Genomic DNA, 18,950 nt, shown 5'->3' with positions numbered 1-18,950 from the left:
GCAACTTTAGCAACCTTCTTGACTCCTACATTCCCACCCCACAAAAAATTAGAGTCTACATTCCCACCCCACAAAAAATTAGAGTCTAGAGAGATAATGTTTTGCAGGTGGGACTTAGGAGGCTTCTAGAAAGATAGGAAGTAAATAATAGAAGGGAGAAGGTAGTGATTGAGGACAAACACTCTAGCAAGAAGGGAGGGTTGATAGCCCTTCCAAAGATCAACTTTGTCTACTACCCAATTCCATCTATATTTTAGAGAAACCTTAAAGCCCATAGGAATGCCCAAAAGTCTAAAAATCTCACCATTCATAATTTGCTTGCATCTAGCCTTAGTGACCACATCAAGAGCGGTGCCATTATGAGTCCAGTAACCTATTTTGGCATGATTAATGATATACCCACTAGCTAAACAAAAGGTATTTAAGCAACTTCAAAAAGTCTTTATAGATTAAGCATCATTAAAAACAAGAGAGTTAGTATCATCAGCAAACTTTGTAGACAAAGATATTTGGGAGATCTAGGGAGCTTCAGCCCTTTCAAAGAGCCTTTGTTCAAGGCATTAGAGACAAGCCATCCTAGGGCATCAGTAGTAATGACAAAAAGGAGAGGGGCAAGGGGACATCCCTATTTGATAGTTCTCCCTGGAGGGATTCAGTGAGAGTACCATTCAAAGAAATAAGAGCGCTAAAATTCCCAAAGTGGGTGTGGACTGGCCCTCTGAAATTTTCCCAAACCCCATATCCTCAAGAGACTAGAAAACAAAATCCCATTGCAAAATCAATTTTAAAGAAAACAATATCCATCTGATGATCATTAGCATACTCCATACCTTCCCACACAGCTACGATAGCATCCAATATGTACCTACCTTTGATGAAACCCTTTTGCTCTTTAAGAATAAAAGAATCTAATAGAGGAGATATTCTTCTAGCAAGAGCAAGAGCAAAGATTTTATAAATAGAAGTGAGGCAGGTAATGGGCCTTCAATTAATCAATCTAGTTCTTGGACCCCCTCTTGTGTATAAGCTTTATAACCCCAGTATTAACTGAAATTGAAAGAGAAAAAACCTACAAATTCCCTTCAAACCAAAATGAGATAAAGGGGAAAAAAATCCACATAAGCTATATAGAACTCATTTGGTAGCCCATCAAGACCAGGGGTTTTTCCCAAAGCCAGAGCATCAACAGCTTCTTTAAACTTCCCTTCAGTTAGAGGCAAATCCATTTGAGCCTTAACTTCAATGGGGATAGCTTTTTCCCTAATTCTAGCAATAAGGGCTGTAGCTTGAGCAACCTCTGTGACCTAGTAGGAGACTTAGAGAAGATGTTGCTGAAAAATTCTTGCACAAATTTAAGGTTGTCTTCTTTCATCATCATGATGTTTTCGGAGTTTTCCTTGTTTTCCTTTAATGGAGGAACCATTTCTCTAATTTTCTTTTTCTTGAGTGGGTTAAACATGTGTTTGTTTGGTTGTCTATTTTTCCTTGCCCCAAACTCCTTAGTGTAGAGGACAATCTTTTCATATTCAAGAAGCTCTTCCAATTTTAGAGAGTTTTTAAGATCTGAAAGCTTGGTTGAGAGGTTCTCAATGGCCTCCAAAGATTCCAAGTCATTTATCTCTTTTTGGATCTCATTTCTCCTTCTTTTTTTGATTTTCCTATCTTTTCTCATGAGTTTACCCAAAACCCCTTGAGTTTTTTTAACAAAACTCACACAAGACTGAGAGGAAGAACAACTTGGTTGAAAAGCTTTGGCAAAAATATCATACACAACATTTTTAACTTCCTCAAGCTGAAACAAAGAATGGTTAGCATGGAACCCCCCATTCTTGCTGATGTTGACATCTTGCTTAAATTTGAAAACAAGAGGGAAGTGATCAGAAATGAGAATAGACTTGTCAAGAGAGAAATCAAAAACAAAAGACAAATTAGACAGAGAGAAATTTACATAAACCTTGTCAAGTCTAGCTGCCTTGTAGTAGCTCCCCTCCTATTTGTTAGTCCAAGAGACCCTCTGTCTGCGTGCACCTCGAATAAACAAATCTCTCTCCCACGGCTGGGCCAGGGATAGAAATTTTTTAGCCGTCTCTTAAGCGACGCATATCAGTATGCAAACGTCGCTAAAATAGTCATTTTAGACATTCGCTTAAACGACAGCTCTAAAAACGTCGTATAAGCGAAGAATTTTTTTTTAAAAAAATTTAGACGTCGCTTAAGCGACATATTCGTCATCGTATAAGCGACGCTAGATAATTTAAACCCCCTCGCTAGACCCCCCAATGGCTTGTAGTGCATGTCTCCCAATGCCTCCTTTCTGACAGATATGATGGCCTCGAGCTTAAGAATCTTGTCCTCTTTTGGAACCAACTCGGCCTTATGTAGGTTCAACTCCTCCATATCCTTCTTCAACCTTTCCAATATCTTGCTGGTCCCCCGCAGCACCCCAACTTGCTCATGTCTCCTTGTTTTTTACTATTCTAATGCAATTTTTGTCTCATCAAGACATTGTCGCTTCCCTTTCAACTTTGCAACCGTACTATTCAGAGCTGATAAGTCTACACTCTTGAGGCAGGTACCGTTGTGTAGGATGTAGGCATTTCAAGAGTTGAAATAGAGCTAAATGCCCTCTCAAGGTTAGGTCTCTTTCCACTTATAGAAAATGTAGGCTAAATGCCCTCTCAAGGTTAGGTCTCTTTCCACTTATAGAAAATGTAGGCTTTTCATCACCCTCACTCATAAATTTGGTTTCTCCATGTGATATCCATTCTTCAAGGTTGACTTTAGGTTCAAAGCATGGTCTGTTACTCAACCTCCATTTCTCCATCTTTCATTCTAACTTATTTTGATGGTGTATTGTTTTGATGACACTGTCAGCTAACACAGCCCATGCCACTAAGTTATCAAAATTTGCAGTACTTTTGCACTCTTTCCATGTGAATCCACGTGCAAAATGTACACCAAGTTCACTATTCAGAGGAGCTCCCTGATACACTTTGTGATACAAAAGCACACATTCTTCATATAATTATGGCCTCAATCCCTATAGGTGGTGTTTCTCATTCTGGTACCACTTTAGAAGCCATACAGACAATCACTCCTTATCGGTGAAATCATCATCAATGAGGAGATTTGGGTCTTGCCCTATGAAGCTCGGTCCATATTCTAGATTGAAATCTTCCTTTGTCATACAAAACTTTGTTCGCTTGGGAAAAAACACTCTTGGTATATCGGGATGTGAATGAATGAGATGTGATGATGTGAAATGGATGTGATGTAAATTGGGATAGATGTGAATGGATGATATGTGATGTGAATGAATGTGATGTGATGGGATGTGATTCGGGATAGATGTGTATGAATGAATAAGATGTGAATGAATGTGGTGATGATATGTGAATATGGGTAGATGCGCATGGATGAGATCTAATGAGGATAAATGAGGAAAGATGCGATGAGATGGAAAATGATGTGATTGGGAATACATATGAAAAGATGCGATGAGATGGAAAATGATGTGATTGGATGAGAATGGGAATACATATGAACATCGACTCGTTATAAAGTAATAATACATAAAGCGAGAATATAATAATTGTAACTAGTACTCTAAAATGTAAGACCATGTTTTTGAGTTTCCATTTGTGTACTTAGAACATGTACATCACTGTTCTATCTTTGTTTCCATTTGTGCACAACATTCTTCTCTTTAACTGCATTATTGTGCTGTGTGAAGATTCAGTGAGCTACCAGGGGTGTGCTATTTTATACATGTGCATATACGAGTTCATGTTTAATCATGCATACACATATTTTAATTCTATGTTTCTGTTTCTTTAGGATGAAAACTCTTACAAAAGGAAAGGATTCAAAGGGTAGACCTACCAAGGGAAAGAGCAGGAAACCACACTCATCTAGCAAAATCGGACATCTTATTGGTTTTTGTGTTTGGAGCGGCTTTATTTATCAAATTTGGTTGATTTGTAAACATGTATATCTAATTTTACAGTTAGGTGGACGGTACCAAGAGTGTTTTTTCCCAAGCAAACAAATTTTTGTATGACAAAGGAAGATTTCAATCTAGAATATGGACCAAGCTTCATAGGGCAAGACCCAAATCTCCTCATTGATGATGATTTCACCGATAAGGAGATTGTCTGTATGGCTTCTAAAGTGGTACCAGAATGAGAAACACCACCTATAGGGATTGAGGCCATAATTATATGAAGAATGTGTGCTTTTGTATCACAAAGTGTATCAGGGATCTCCTCTGAACAGTTGGTGTACATTTTGCACGTGGATTCACATGGAAAAAGTGCAAAAGTACTGCAAATTCCAATAACTTAGTGGCATGGGCTGTGTTAGCTGACAGTGTCATCAAAACAATACACCATCAAAATAAGTTAGAATGAAAGATGGAGAACTGGAGGTTGAGTAACAGACCATGCTTTGAACCTAAAGTCAACCTTGAAGAATGGATCTCACATGGAGAAACCAAATCTATGAGCGAGGGTGATGAAAAGCCTACATTTTCTATAGGTGGAAAGAGACCTAACCTTAAGAGGGCATTTAGCTCTATTTCAACTCTTGAAATGCCTACATCCTGCACAACGATACCTGCCTCAAGTGTAGACTTATCAGCTATGAATAACATGATGAATATTATGGTTGCAAAGTTGAAAGCGAAGCAACAACGTCTTATTGAGATAAAAATTGCATTAGAACAGTCAAAAACAAGGAGAGATGAGCAAGTTGGGGTGCTGCGGGGGACCAGCAAGATATTGGAAAGGTTGAAGAAGGATATGGAGGAGTTGCAACTACATAAGGCCAAGTTGGTTCCAAAAGAGGACAAGATTCTTAAGATTGAGGCCATCATATCAGTCAAAAAGGAGGCATTGGGAGACATGGGATTCAATGATGAATTTAGAAATCATGAAGTACTAGGAAACAAGATAGCTGAATTGCAAAAATGTAGTTTTTTATACTAGCTTACTAGCGCTTAAAAGTAATGTACACAGCTTAGACCACTTTTTAGTGCTTTTCCACTACCACTTTTTTATGGTATTTCACATTTGAAAATTGGTGTGTATTAGGAGTGAAAAGTGATAAATTACACCACTAGAGAGTGTTGCTAAAACACTAATTGAAGTAGAGGTATTACACCACTGAAAAGTAGTGCACAATTGTGCACTAAAAAAAAGTAGTGCACAACCACTAACAAGTAGTGCCTAGCCACTAAAAAGTGATACCCAACCACTATATTGGAAAGTCCTAACAAATGTTTATATTGACAAGCTGAGTATGACACCCTATCAAGGGATGTAGAAGTGGCAACAACCCAACTTAGGTTTGTGGAGACAATCACTCATCTACTAAAGGATACGAGGATCTCGGTCCTTCCTATCAAACCTCTTGTGCAGTCGGGTTCTGTTGTTAGCACTATTAGCCTGGATGAATGTGTTGCGTGCGGCATTTTTATCATACAGGATCTTGTTGCAGCCATGTCGACACCCATACCATCCACTTTGCTTTTCAATGGCTTGTAAATCTGCCAAGAAGTTTTTGTCACTTGAATTTGAGAAAACATTCAATGATGCTGTGAAGTTAGTAACACGTGGAGCTACACAAGTAGATGACCATAATGGCACAGGTACTAGATGTTGGCATCCATCATCATATCAAGTTTGTTTAATGTTCATTTTGATAACCTTTAAATTTTCCATGTAGAAGGAGAGGAAATTCGTATGGAAGCATCTCCTTATGATGGTACAGGTTAATATTCTATAATTAACTCTCTTTGAATCATCATTTAACTTATTTTGACTTATTTTGACCTATGGAAGCATCTCCTTATTGATGGTACAGGTTAATATTCTATGTGAAATGTCCTTCTAATTAATTCTCTTTGAATCATCATTTAACTTATTTTGACCTTTATTACATTGCCTCTTTTTGCAGCACACTCCCAAGCTGGGTCATCGTGCAAGCTCGAGAATGATAACATGTGCCACAGTGGCTTGGAGAAGAATGGTTTGCAAAAACAACTATATAATACAACCGAGCATGAAGAGAGCTAGCATAAGGAGAAAAATTTAAAAGTTCCAGTTCATTCACCTAGAGAGCAGAACAAATTCAGTGATGCTATGAATGTGCCAGCTTATTCTGCCACATAAAAGAAGAAAGAATCGTCAGCTATGGAAGTGCCAATTGATTTAGCAATACAAAAGAGCAAAGAGTTTTTAGATACCCTAGACCTGGATGTTGTTGCAGAAGGAGTAATAGATTCAGTCCACGCCAGAGTTGCCAGAAGAAAAACAAAGATGTGAGCCTCAAGGAGTATGTGACACCCAAGAAGAAAATGAAGGTTGCCAACGATCAAGAGTCTGTATCTGCAGGTAAAAAGAACAAAGAGCCCACATCTGTTGGGGAAAAAAACTCAAAAGCAACCACCTAAATGTAAACTCCCCAAACCAAAGTGCCACAAGAAACTTGTTTAGCTTTCTTGTAACCTGGAAAGTGCTAAATAGCCTTGCTTATAGTCCAGCCTAAAAAGCTATGTAATGGCTGTAATTTTTCAATGATAATGAAACATCATTTTTCTTGTTGATGGAATGTGCTATAAGAGTTTTTTTAAGTTATTGCCAATATATTTTAAGAGTGTGTTTTTCTTTTCTAGCTATTGAAGAGATTACTGTATCTAAAAGTGCTAGCGATGAGAGAGATAATGAAAACATACTGGCACCCAAGTGGTATGACGAGAAGATAAAAGTTGAAGAGATTACAAAGTTGAAAATTGGCAGCCTTAATGGTAGTGATGTTTTAATATGCTTGTTTAATTTAAATACTATGTTTTAATATGTGTGTTTAATTTAAACGATATCTTTGGATATCTTTGTTGGTGTTAGATCTGAAGTGCAATGTCGTAGTAGTTGAAGAACCAACTAAGGAGGTTACACATGATGAACCTATTGAACCTACTGAGGAGCCTCATGGACCTGCTGAGGTTATAGTCTTTGAGGAGCTATCATCGGATGACCCTGAATGGATAACTGTTGTACCCAATTATGTTAAGATCAAGAAGCTGGTTGTCCTAGACCTGAATGGATTGATCGTAAAGCGGTTTTATAGACCATATAGTCCATAGCCTCTGGCATCACCCCACAAATCTTGATTAAGAGACTCAACAATCGACTGTGGTGCTTTCTTCAAGAAGATGTGGAACAGTTTCTTTGGGATGTCTGCAGGCAACTGGAAGATATTAGGATTTGAAGTAGTTGTGCATATCACAACATTAAGCTTATCTTCCAATCATGTTGGCCAAAAGTGTGGAACATGGGACACTATTACTTCAGGGCCATCTATTATGACAAGGAATGTGAGAGGTGGAGAAGTTTTGGAGAAATCGCACAAGATCCAAAGGATATGTCTGATAAGCCTATTGTTTTTAAGAACTTTTCCATAGTTTGGCACGCAACAATTCCCTGAATATGCCTCATCAAGGACATTGTTGGTAGATGATTACTGCTTTAAAAATTTGCGAAATTAGTGGGACAATTGTATATGTCCACCTTCCTTTGATCCACATGATGAGGAAGAGGACCCATATTATCTTACGAAAACATTGTTTCAATGGTTGTGTGGATGGGAAGTAAATCATGATTACCTCAATTATACTAGAAAATTTCCTATCAACAATCCTGAGGACAATCTTTCAAGACTAGTTTTTGATTTCTACACAGAAGTTGGAGATGGAAGCGAAAGATGAGTGACAACGTATACTTATTTGATATTAAAGAAGATCTTTTTTACACTGTGTATTCAATATGTAATATTTTGGCGTACCACTGAAATCTATATGTGATTGGGGTAACCTCTACATTTGAGTCTATGCTTCATCATACACCACATGTAATCTCTCTCCGCATCATCATACACCACATGTAATCTCTCTACGCATCATCATACACTACATGGTTTTTGACATAGAAGAATCTTCTTAGTAGTAGCAGTTGTTTTAGAGGTAGTGTACCACTTTTCTACCACTGAAAAGTGGTAAACTACCAGTGAAATCTTTATGTGATTGGTGTAACCTCTAAGTTTTAGTCTATGCTTCATCATACACCACATGTAACCTCTCTATGCATCATCATACACTATGGTTTTTGGCATAGAAGCATCTTCTTGCTAGCACTTGTTTTAGAGGTAGTATACCACTTCTCTACCACTGAAAAGTGATAAACTACCACAAAAATGGTATACTTAAGAAGCATCATCATTCACTGCATGATCTTAACTTGGAAGCATCTTCTTACTAGCACTTGTTTTAGAGGTAGTATACCACTTTTCTACCACTGAAAAGTTGTATACTTAAGAATCATCGTCAAATTTCACTACATGGTTCTAACTTGGAAGCATCTTCTTACTAGCACTTTTTTTCAGGTGTATCAACACTTGTCAGTGGTAGTACACCACTTTTCAACCACTAGGAAGTGGTGTACTACCACTCGAATGTGCCTTATGTAGGCAATAAAATAACATAAAAGCGAGCATTGAAATAGTAACTCTATTTGACTTTTACTCGGAGGTAAATGTAACTCTAGATCCAACCTTCGAACCTTTACACGGTCTAATGCTGATGGATGATTATTTGTTATTTCTAATATCATTTTAGATGGTAAAACCGACATCACATGTCCCACTATGACATGGCATACTCGTGTTAGTGCCAGCCTGCCGCACAACAAGTTGGTATCGTCAACTTGAAATTAGAGAGGAGAGATTAATAATCTTCGAATAGTCAAAGCATTCGAGAAGCACTCGAATGAGCATATTTGAGAGTGTAGAGAGGAGAGGTTAATAATCTTCGAGTAGTCTCGAAGATTTAGAGAAAGGATGCAATGTGTGTAAAAACCTCATGGCTGGGGGAAGCACTCTACCAAGGCATCTTATAAATATATAGATACACGTAGTACATACCTACTTACATATATATGGTGGTGCGTGTCTGTGTGTTTGTCAAGGCGTCTTATAAATCTATGGTGGTGTGCGTCGCTTTTACTTCTAATTCCCATTAAAGACATAGGGGTTGTGTGTGTCCCTTGTACTTTCGATTCCCCTGAAAGACATCGCAATGTTATTAGGTAATGAACCACACATAACATACCGTGTACATTCATGAATCCATGCGCTATGCACATCGACTCGCTATATAGTAATAATACATAAAGCAAGATTATAATAATTGTCCAAGTGTGACATGGGATACTCATGTTAGTGAGAGCCTGCCACACAACAAGTTGGTGTAATCAAGATTGAGTCGTCATTTTAGAAATTAGAGAGGAGAGATTAATAATCTTAAAATAGTCAAAGCTTTTGAGAAGCACCCAAATGTGCATATCTGAGAGTGTAGAGAGGAGATGTTAATAATCTTCATGCAGTTTCAAAGCTTTTGAGAAAACATGTAATGTATGTAAAAACCTTGCCGTGGGTGTGGCAACACTATGCCGAGGCATCTTATAAATATATAGATACACATACATATATATGGCGATGCGTGTCCGTGTGTTTTGAAGTAGTGTTGAAGGCATCTCATAAATGTAGTGTCCACCTTCCTTTGATCCACATGATGAGGAAGAGGACCCATATTATCTTACGAAAACATTGTTTCAATGGTTGTGTGGATGGGAAGTAAATCATGATTACCTCAATTATACTAGAAAATTTCCTATCAACAATCCTGAGGACAATCTTTCAAGACTAGTTTTTGATTTCTACACAGAAGTTGGAGATGGAAGCGAAAGATGAGTGACAATGTATACTTATTTGATATTAAAGAAGATCTTTTTTACACTGTGTATTCAATATGTAATATTTTGGCGTACCACTGAAATCTATATGTGATTGGGGTAATCTCTACATTTGAGTCTATGCTTCATCATACACCACATGTAATCTCTCTCCGCATCATCATACACCACATGTAATCTCTCTACGCATCATCATACACTACATGGTTTTTGACATAGAAGAATCTTCTTAGTAGTAGCAGTTGTTTTAGAGGTAGTGTACCACTTTTCTACCACTGAAAAGTGGTAAACTACCAGTGAAATCTTTATGTGATTGGTGTAACCTCTAAGTTTTAGTCTATGCTTCATCATACACCACATGTAACCTCTCTATGCATCATCATACACTATGGTTTTTGGCATAGAAGCATCTTCTTGCTAGCACTTGTTTTAGAGGTAGTATACCACTTTTCTACCACTGAAAAGTGATAAAATACCACAAAAATGGTATACTTAAGAAGCATCATCATTCACTGCATGATCTTAACTTGGAAGCATCTTCTTACTAGCACTTGTTTTAGAGGTAGTATACCACTTTTCTACCACTGAAAAGTTGTATACTTAAGAATCATCGTCAAATTTCACTACATGGTTCTAACTTGGAAGCATCTTCTTACTAGCACTTTTTTTCAGGTGTATCAACACTTGTCAGTGGTAGTACACCACTTTTCAACCACTAGGAAGTGGTGTACTACCACTCGAATGTGCCTTATGTAGGCAATAAAATAACATAAAAGCGAGCATTGAAATAGTAACTCTATTTGACTTTTACTCGGAGGTAAATGTAACTCTAGATCCAACCTTCGAACCTTTACACGGTCTAATGCTGATGGATGATTATTTGTTATTTCTAATATCATTTTAGATGGTAAAACCGACATCACATGTCCCACTATGACATGGCATACTCGTGTTAGTGCCAGCCTGCCGCACAACAAGTTGGTATCGTCAACTTGAAATTAGAGAGGAGAGATTAATAATCTTCGAATAGTCAAAGCATTCGAGAAGCACTCGAATGAGCATATTTGAGAGTGTAGAGAGGAGAGGTTAATAATCTTCGAGTAGTCTCGAAGATTTAGAGAAAGGATGCAATGTGTGTAAAAACCTCATGGCTGGGGGAAGCACTCTACCAAGGCATCTTATAAATATATAGATACACGTAGTACATGCCTACTTACATATATATGGTGGTGCGTGTCTGTGTGTTTGTCAAGGCGTCTTATAAATCTATGGTGGTGTGCATCGCTTGTACTTCTAATTCCCATTAAAGACATAGGGGTTGTGTGTGTCCCTTGTACTTTCGATTCCCCTGAAAGACATCGCAATGTTATTAGGTAATGAACCACACATAACATACCGTGTACATTCATGAATCCATGCGCTATGCACATCGACTCGCTATATAGTAATAATACATAAAGCAAGATTATAATAATTGTCCCAGTGTGACATGGGATACTCATGTTAGTGAGAGCCTGCCACACAACAAGTTGGTGTAATCAAGATTGAGTCGTCATTTTAGAAATTAGAGAGGAGAGATTAATAATCTTAAAATAGTGAAAGCTTTTGAGAAGCACCCAAATGTGCATATCTGAGAGTGTAGAGAGGAGATGTTAATAATCTTCATGCAGTCTCAAAGCTTTTGAGAAAACATGTAATGTATGTAAAAACCTTGCCGTGGGTGTGACAACACTATGCCGAGGCATCTTATAAATATATAAATACACATACATATATATGGCGATGCGTGTCCGTGTGTTTTGAAGTAGTGTTGAAGGCATCTCATAAATGTAGTGTCCACCTTCCTTTGATCCACATGATGAGGAAGAGGACCCATATTATCTTACGAAAACATTGTTTCAATGGTTGTGTGGATGGGAAGTAAATCATGATTACCTCAATTATACTAGAAAATTTCCTATCAACAATCCTGAGGACAATCTTTCAAGACTAGTTTTTGATTTCTACACAGAAGTTGGAGATGGAAGCGAAAGATGAGTGACAACGTATACTTATTTGATATTAAAGAAGATCTTTTTTACACTGTGTATTCAATATGTAATATTTTGGCGTACCACTGAAATCTATATGTGATTGGGGTAATCTCTACATTTGAGTCTATGCTTCATCATACACCACATGTAATCTCTCTCCGCATCATCATACACCACATGTAATCTCTCTACGCATCATCATACACTACATGGTTTTTGACATAGAAGAATCTTCTTAGTAGTAGCAGTTGTTTTAGAGGTAGTGTACCACTTTTCTACCACTGAAAAGTGGTAAACTACCAGTGAAATCTTTATGTGATTGGTGTAACCTCTAAGTTTTAGTCTATGCTTCATCATACACCACATGTAACCTCTCTATGCATCATCATACACTATGGTTTTTGGCATAGAAGCATCTTCTTGCTAGCGCTTGTTTTAGAGGTAGTATACCACTTTTCTACCACTGAAAAGTGATAAACTACCACAAAAATGGTATACTTAAGAAGCATCATCATTCTCACTGCATGATCTTAACTTGGAAGCATCTTCTTACTAGCACTTGTTTTAGAGGTAGTATACCACTTTTCTACCACTGAAAAGTTGTATACTTAAGAATCATCGTCAAATTTCACTACATGGTTCTAACTTGGAAGCATCTTCTTACTAGCACTTTTTTTCAGGTGTATCAACACTTGTCAGTGGTAGTACACCACTTTTCAACCACTAGGAAGTGGTGTACTACCACTCGAATGTGCCTTATGTAGGCAATAAAATAACATAAAAGCGAGCATTGAAATAGTAACTCTATTTGACTTTTACTCGGAGGTAAATGTAACTCTAGATCCAACCTTCGAACCTTTACACGGTCTAATGCTGATGGATGATTATTTGTTATTTCTAATATCATTTTAGATGGTAAAACCGACATCACATGTCCCACTATGACATGGCATACTCGTGTTAGTGCCAGCCTGCCGCACAACAAGTTGGTATCGTCAACTTGAAATTAGAGAGGAGAGATTAATAATCTTCGAATAGTCAAAGCATTCGAGAAGCACTCGAATGAGCATATCTGAGAGTGTAGAGAGGAGAGGTTAATAATCTTCGAGTAGTCTCGAAGATTTAGAGAAAGGATGCAATGTGTGTAAAAACCTCATGGCTGGGGGAAGCACTCTACCAAGGCATCGTATAAATATATAGATACACGTAGTACATACCTACTTACATATATATGGTGGTGCGTGTCTGTGTGTTTGTCAAGGCGTCTTATAAATCTATGGTGGTGTGCATCGCTTGTACTTCTAATTCCCATTAAAGACATAGGGGTTGTGTGTGTCCCTTGTACTTTCGATTCCCCTGAAAGACATCGCAATGTTATTAGGTAATGAACCACACATAACATACCGTGTACATTCATGAATCCATGCGCTATGCACATCGACTCGCTATATAGTAATAATACATAAAGCAAGATTATAATAATTGTCCCAGTGTGACATGGGATACTCATGTTAGTGAGAGCCTGCCACCCAACAAGTTGGTGTAATCAAGATTGAGTCGTCATTTTAGAAATTAGAGAGGAGAGATTAATAATCTTAAAATAGTCAAAGCTTTTGAGAAGCACCCAAATGTGCATATCTGAGAGTGTAGAGAGGAGATGTTAATAATCTTCATGCAGTTTCAAAGCTTTTGAGAAAACATGTAATGTATGTAAAAACCTTGCCGTGGGTGTGGCAACACTATGCCGAGGCATCTTATAAATATATAGATACACATACATATATATGGCGATGCGTGTCCGTGTGTTTTGAAGTAGTGTTGAAGGCATCTCATAAATATATGGTGGTGTCTGTCCCTTGTATTGAAGATTATATTAACACAAGAGGTAATGAGTAGCAAAAGCATAAAGCAAGAGAATTATTCTTCATTAGTTGATGGGCCTTATGTAGGCAACAAAATAACATAAAAGGGAGCATTGAAATACTAACTCTATTTGACTTTTACTCGAGGTAAATGTAACTCTAGATCCAACCCTCGAACCTTTGCACAGTCTAATGTTGATGGATGATTTCTAATATCATTTTAGATGGTAAAACTGACATCACATGTCCCACTATGCAATGGCATACTCGTGTTAGTGCCAGCCTGCCACACAGCAAGTTGGTATCATCATCAACTTGGAAACTAGAGAGGAGAGATTAATGTTGTTGGGAAGCACTCTGCCGAGGCATCTTATAAATATATAGATACACATACTTACATATATATGGTGGTGCGTGTCCGTGTGTTTGGAAGTAGTGCTGAAGGCGTCTTCTTATAAATCTATGGTGGTGTGTTCTCTTTTACTTCTAATTCCCATTAAAGACATAGGGGTTGTGTGTGTCCCTTGTACTTATGATTTCCCTGAAAGACATAGCAATGTTATTAGGTAATGAACCACACACAACAATCCATGCGCTCGACACGCTATATAGTAATAATACATAAAGCGAGAATATAATAATTGTATCTAGTACTCTTGAATGTAAGACCATGTTTTTGATGACGATATAACCAACAACAACAGACACCAGACCCACTATGGCATGGGATAGTAACATGAGTGAGGCCACCACGCAACAACGTAAGGTGATCAAGATCGAGTCATCACCTTCGCCGAAATGAGCGAAGAGATGACAATCGCGCATTATAAGTGCAGTAAGGAGAGTGTAGTAAGGAGAGGATTTGAGAGTCCCTAGGTGATGGGTTCAATTCTTCTCCCTCTGCAAGCAAGCGATGGTACCATCTAGTGTGTGTGTGAGAGTAGTGTACTTTCAAATTTTCAGCCAAGCCCAAAACTAATATCACAATAATAGTAGCGAACAGAAAAGAAAAAGCGCATAGGGCAGTTAGGTCGGTGGGGTCTTCAAGGTAGGTGGTGCCAGGTGGAGGGCAAAAAGGGATGACGTTGCTGATGAGAAAATATAACTCGGTACTTGTTGAGACGACGGCCTCCTCCACGAATGGTAGTTCACCTCCTCCACGAATGGTGTGTGTACAAAAAGCGCAATATGTGGGCCGCCGCCATCCGCATGTTCAACGTAGAGAAACACACAGGAAAATACACGTGGTCCCTTCTCTCAGATGCCATTTGGCACTTCGAACTCAACCGGAGCCAATGTCAGCGCACACCTTTAGGAATCCTGGGATCCTTCATACGGAGAAATATGTATGTGGTCGGTGTTGTTGAAGGCCTGAATGAAGAAAACTAGAAGAATAAATAAAGTCCAACATTTCCCGTGTTGGCTTATTATATAACACAGGGCCTTGTAAAAGCAGCAGCAAGGGAATTCCAACCATCGCACGTGAAACACTCGCGATTATACACACACATACACACACACACACAAAATTAGCCACCCCACAATCCCCGTTACGCTCCAACCACAATCAATTAGCCCCACTACTACGTACTCGATCACTACAATGCCTGGCCTTCCCTTGCCTCATATTGGCTTTGAGCCCACTATCGTCAGATTCGAGAAAATCACCGCGAATGCAGCTCAAGTTCAAGAATCAGTGCTCAATTCTATACTGGAAGAGAACGCTTCTTGCGAGTATCTCCGTAATTTCCGATTGCCCAACGGACACATTGATCCCCTCACTTTCAGAAGGTGTGTGCCTATGGTCACTCACGCTGACTTGAAGCCTTACATACAGAGGATCGTGGATGGTGAAATCTCCTCCATTCTTACGGCGTCTCCCATCGATGCCATCTGCTTAAGGTTTATCTGAGTATAGCTTGACATTCCATTCAAAATCTAATCTTATCGATCGTATTGCTCTCTAATTCACTCATATGATCAGTAAAAAAACATACCAAAGTGAATTTATATCTACCATGTATTAATGAGATTCAGCTACTGCACTGATCTGTTCAGCTCCGGAACTACTGATGCACGAGAGAAATACCTTCCTTACCACGAAGGCTTGAAGGCAGGTACCTTGGAGGTGGCTAGCATTGCTGCTGCATTCCGAGATCGGTGAGTTGAGACTTGCAATATTAAAGTAGCTTACCTGTAGATCGTATATATAATTGCTTGTTCGACTCATGATACCTCTTGCATATAGCGCGTGTGTATGATCAGTTTCTGCTGTTTTTCTTTCTCTTCCTTCCTGTGGATCCCTATTCCACACTATTGCTTTGATGTGCTCGACAATCCTCCAATTTTTTATTTATTTTTTAATAATTCATTGTGGCTAATTACACAATCCATATGCAGCGTGTATCCAACCGCACCAGGAGCTCGAATACTGGAGTTCCTATTTTGTGGGAAATTCTCCACTACAAAAGGAGGATTAAAGGCTGGGACTGCAACAACGCACATGATTAGGAGTGATGCCTTTAAATTGAGGCAAAAGCGCAATGGCGTGAGGCCATGCAGTCCAGACGAGGTGGTGTTTGGCTCAGATTGCTGGCAGTCAATGTATTGCCATTTACTGTGTGGCCTTCTGTACAGTCAAGAAGTGGAGGTGTTAAGCTCACCTTTTGCATATACATTAGTGGAGGCTTTGAGAACCTTGGAGAATGAGTGGCAAGACCTTTGCGAAGACATTAGGGTTGGGAAATTGAACCCTAAAATCACAGATAATTCACTGATGGTTGCAATGGGCGATGTAGTAAGGCCTGATCCTAAGCTAGCAGAGGTGATCTCGTTGAAGTGCAGAGAGTTGATGGTGGGAGATTGGAGTGGGGTGATAGAGGTGCTGTGGCCCCGGTGTAAATATGTGCTTTCGATAATGACGGGGGCGATGGAGGCCTATGTGGAGAAGCTGCGGCATTATGCGGGCTCCAAGGTGCCCTTGGTTAGCGCTGACTATGCTGCCACAGAGGGTTGGATTGGAGTGAATGTAAACCCAAGGTCAAGCCGCCCCAGCAACGTTTCTTTCACTATTGTTCCCAGCTTGGCCTTCTTCGAGTTTATTCCCTTGCACAGATCTAGATCGAGCACCACCAGGAAGTCCATGAGCGCCATTGACGACGTCCCTGCCGTTGCAGCTATTAGTGGCCCCTCTTCAACTGCCGCGTACGAGGAGGGCTCCCCTGTTGGCCTGACTGAAGTTAAAGTTGGCCAAGAGTACGAGATCGTCATGACAACCGCATGGGGTAAGCAAGCCGCCTCCTTTCTTGATCATTAATCGTTGGTGGATGACGAAATAATCACATGCCTGGGTTGCGGCATCGGTACGCCGTGGGCGGGAATCAAGCATTAACCGGCCGCCAACGTTTGAAATTAGTTGACTGATCACCCATTAACTATTTGCTTGCGCAGGACTCTATAGGTATCGCCTCGGGGACGTGTTGAGGGTGACGGGCTTCTACAATGCATGCCCACAGTTTGCCTATGTGTGCAGGAAGAATGTGGTGCTCAACATAAACATCGACAAAAACACAGAGAAGGACTTGAAAGTGGTGGTGAGCCGGGCGGCCAAGCGGCTCAGAGAGGTGAGTGGGAGGGCCATTGAGTTGGTAGACTACACAAGCTACGCGGACCAAAAGACAGCCCTCGGACACTATGTCATCTTCTGGGAGGTGCGTGGCGGCCGTAACAGGGCATGTGCGCACGACCCACATGAACAACAACAACAGCAACAACGTGGAGAGGATAATGCTCTTGAAGACACCCAGCTTCAGCAATGGCTTGCAGAATGTGCCACCCTCATGGACTGTGCGTTTGTTGAGCCTGGCTACGTCACCTCTCGCAAAATGAGTACAATTGGCGCCCTCGAGCTCTGTGTGGTCCGTCCTGGAACCTTCTCAATGCTTCTAGATCGCTTCTTATCCAAAGGGGCGGCCATCACGCAATATAAAACACCTCGTTGCATTGTCACTTCCGATATCCTCTCCATTCTCCGTGATAGCACCTCCGTGACCCTTTTTAGCTCAGCCACCTTCCACTAGCCAACCACCTCCTTGACCTTCTGAGTTCTAGTTCTCATTTGAGGCTAATTTTAGCCAAAGGTCCTCCCTGTGGTTTGATCTATGTACAAAAAGGGAGATTCGCTACCTAAAAAAGGTCACGAGGCACATGTCTACTACCTTATTATCACATTATTGCAAATGGTACTTCACTGTGTGTAAATACAATCCATTTCTCTTCTCCTAACATTTGGATTGTTGTCAATCCGAATTTCAAATATGCAACATAATGCCCGATTAAGGTATTCATTATAGCTAGGGTTCAACCATCGACCATGCATAGTAGTTTGGGGTCATCATGTCTATGCCCTTGCTTCTTGGTCCCCTACTTAAAAAAATAATCCCTTTTGATCCGCGAATGCTATTTACAATCCGTCTCCACAGTATTTTTTTCTCAATGTAGCAAAATTTCCCATGCAGGCGGAATGTCAATGCCTTGTGCTGATCAACAGATGTGAAAATCTGTACGATATAATTGCAGGTATTTTGGGCTACCCAGCTCACTAGCTGCTTGGGCAAGCAGGTTGGGTAAGTCTAAGAAGGCACCGTGCCTCATGGTTGTGACTAGCTTTCAAAGATCTAGTAGATGCTTAGGTGTTGTGATACATCCTTTGTTTAAGGGTTGTAGAAGGAGATTAAGACCAAGGAGAAAGTACACAAAGCTGGATCCAATAGCATAAGCTAAGGCTTGCAAAGGACCAACACTCATCCGAGGATAGTTTCCTTTCTTTCTCGCCTTTCCTTGCTCTTGCTTTTTCTCAAAGGCCTCGTACTTCTATTCAAAGACTGAGTGCTCTTCTCGCAAAGCATTTCTTCACGCTCTGCATCCAAGGCCCAATGCACATCATCAAAGGATTGTGCCTTTTCTTTAATGCTAGCTGCTTAGCAAAAGAGAGATCTCCTTTTCTGGGTGTTGTTCGTGATCTCATTTTGGTAAGAAAAAAGAGAAATCTAGGGGAGCCAGGGTGAAAGAGAATCAAGCTGCATTATCCGACCCTACAGTAGTGAGAAAAAGTGCATGAGGGAGGAAGAGTAAGGTGGTCGCCGAGATGAGACTCGGCCTGGCCACGATGCCTCTGAGTGGTAGCCTTGTTGATGTTTGCACTCCCACAAGATCTTGGCATGCTCATTGGCCACCCACTTCCACCGCATTAC

General features: G+C 39.8%; 1 protein-coding gene across 1 annotated transcript; it reads left to right on the top strand.

The window, feature by feature from the left end:
• The first annotated feature begins 15,167 nt into the window (after positions 1 to 15,167).
• Positions 15,168 to 17,982, top strand: LOC147632846 (jasmonoyl--L-amino acid synthetase JAR6-like). The gene is made up of 4 exons (XM_086806949.1): positions 15,168 to 15,600; positions 15,757 to 15,858; positions 16,099 to 16,982; positions 17,149 to 17,982. The coding sequence occupies exons 1-4, from the start codon at positions 15,302 to 15,304 to the stop codon at positions 17,775 to 17,777; spliced, it is 1,914 nt and encodes a 637-aa protein (XP_086663075.1). The 5' UTR covers positions 15,168 to 15,301; the 3' UTR covers positions 17,778 to 17,982.
• Positions 17,983 to 18,950: the final 968 nt, after the last annotated feature.

The sequence above is a fragment of the Cibotium barometz genome, chromosome 13 (assembly GCF_041138505.1).
Source record: "Cibotium barometz isolate CiBa-2024 chromosome 13, ASM4113850v1, whole genome shotgun sequence".
Classification (NCBI taxonomy): Eukaryota; Viridiplantae; Streptophyta; class Polypodiopsida; order Cyatheales; family Cibotiaceae; genus Cibotium; species Cibotium barometz.
Note: the sequence above shows the minus strand (reverse complement) of the source record. Positions and strands in the feature narration are given on the sequence as shown.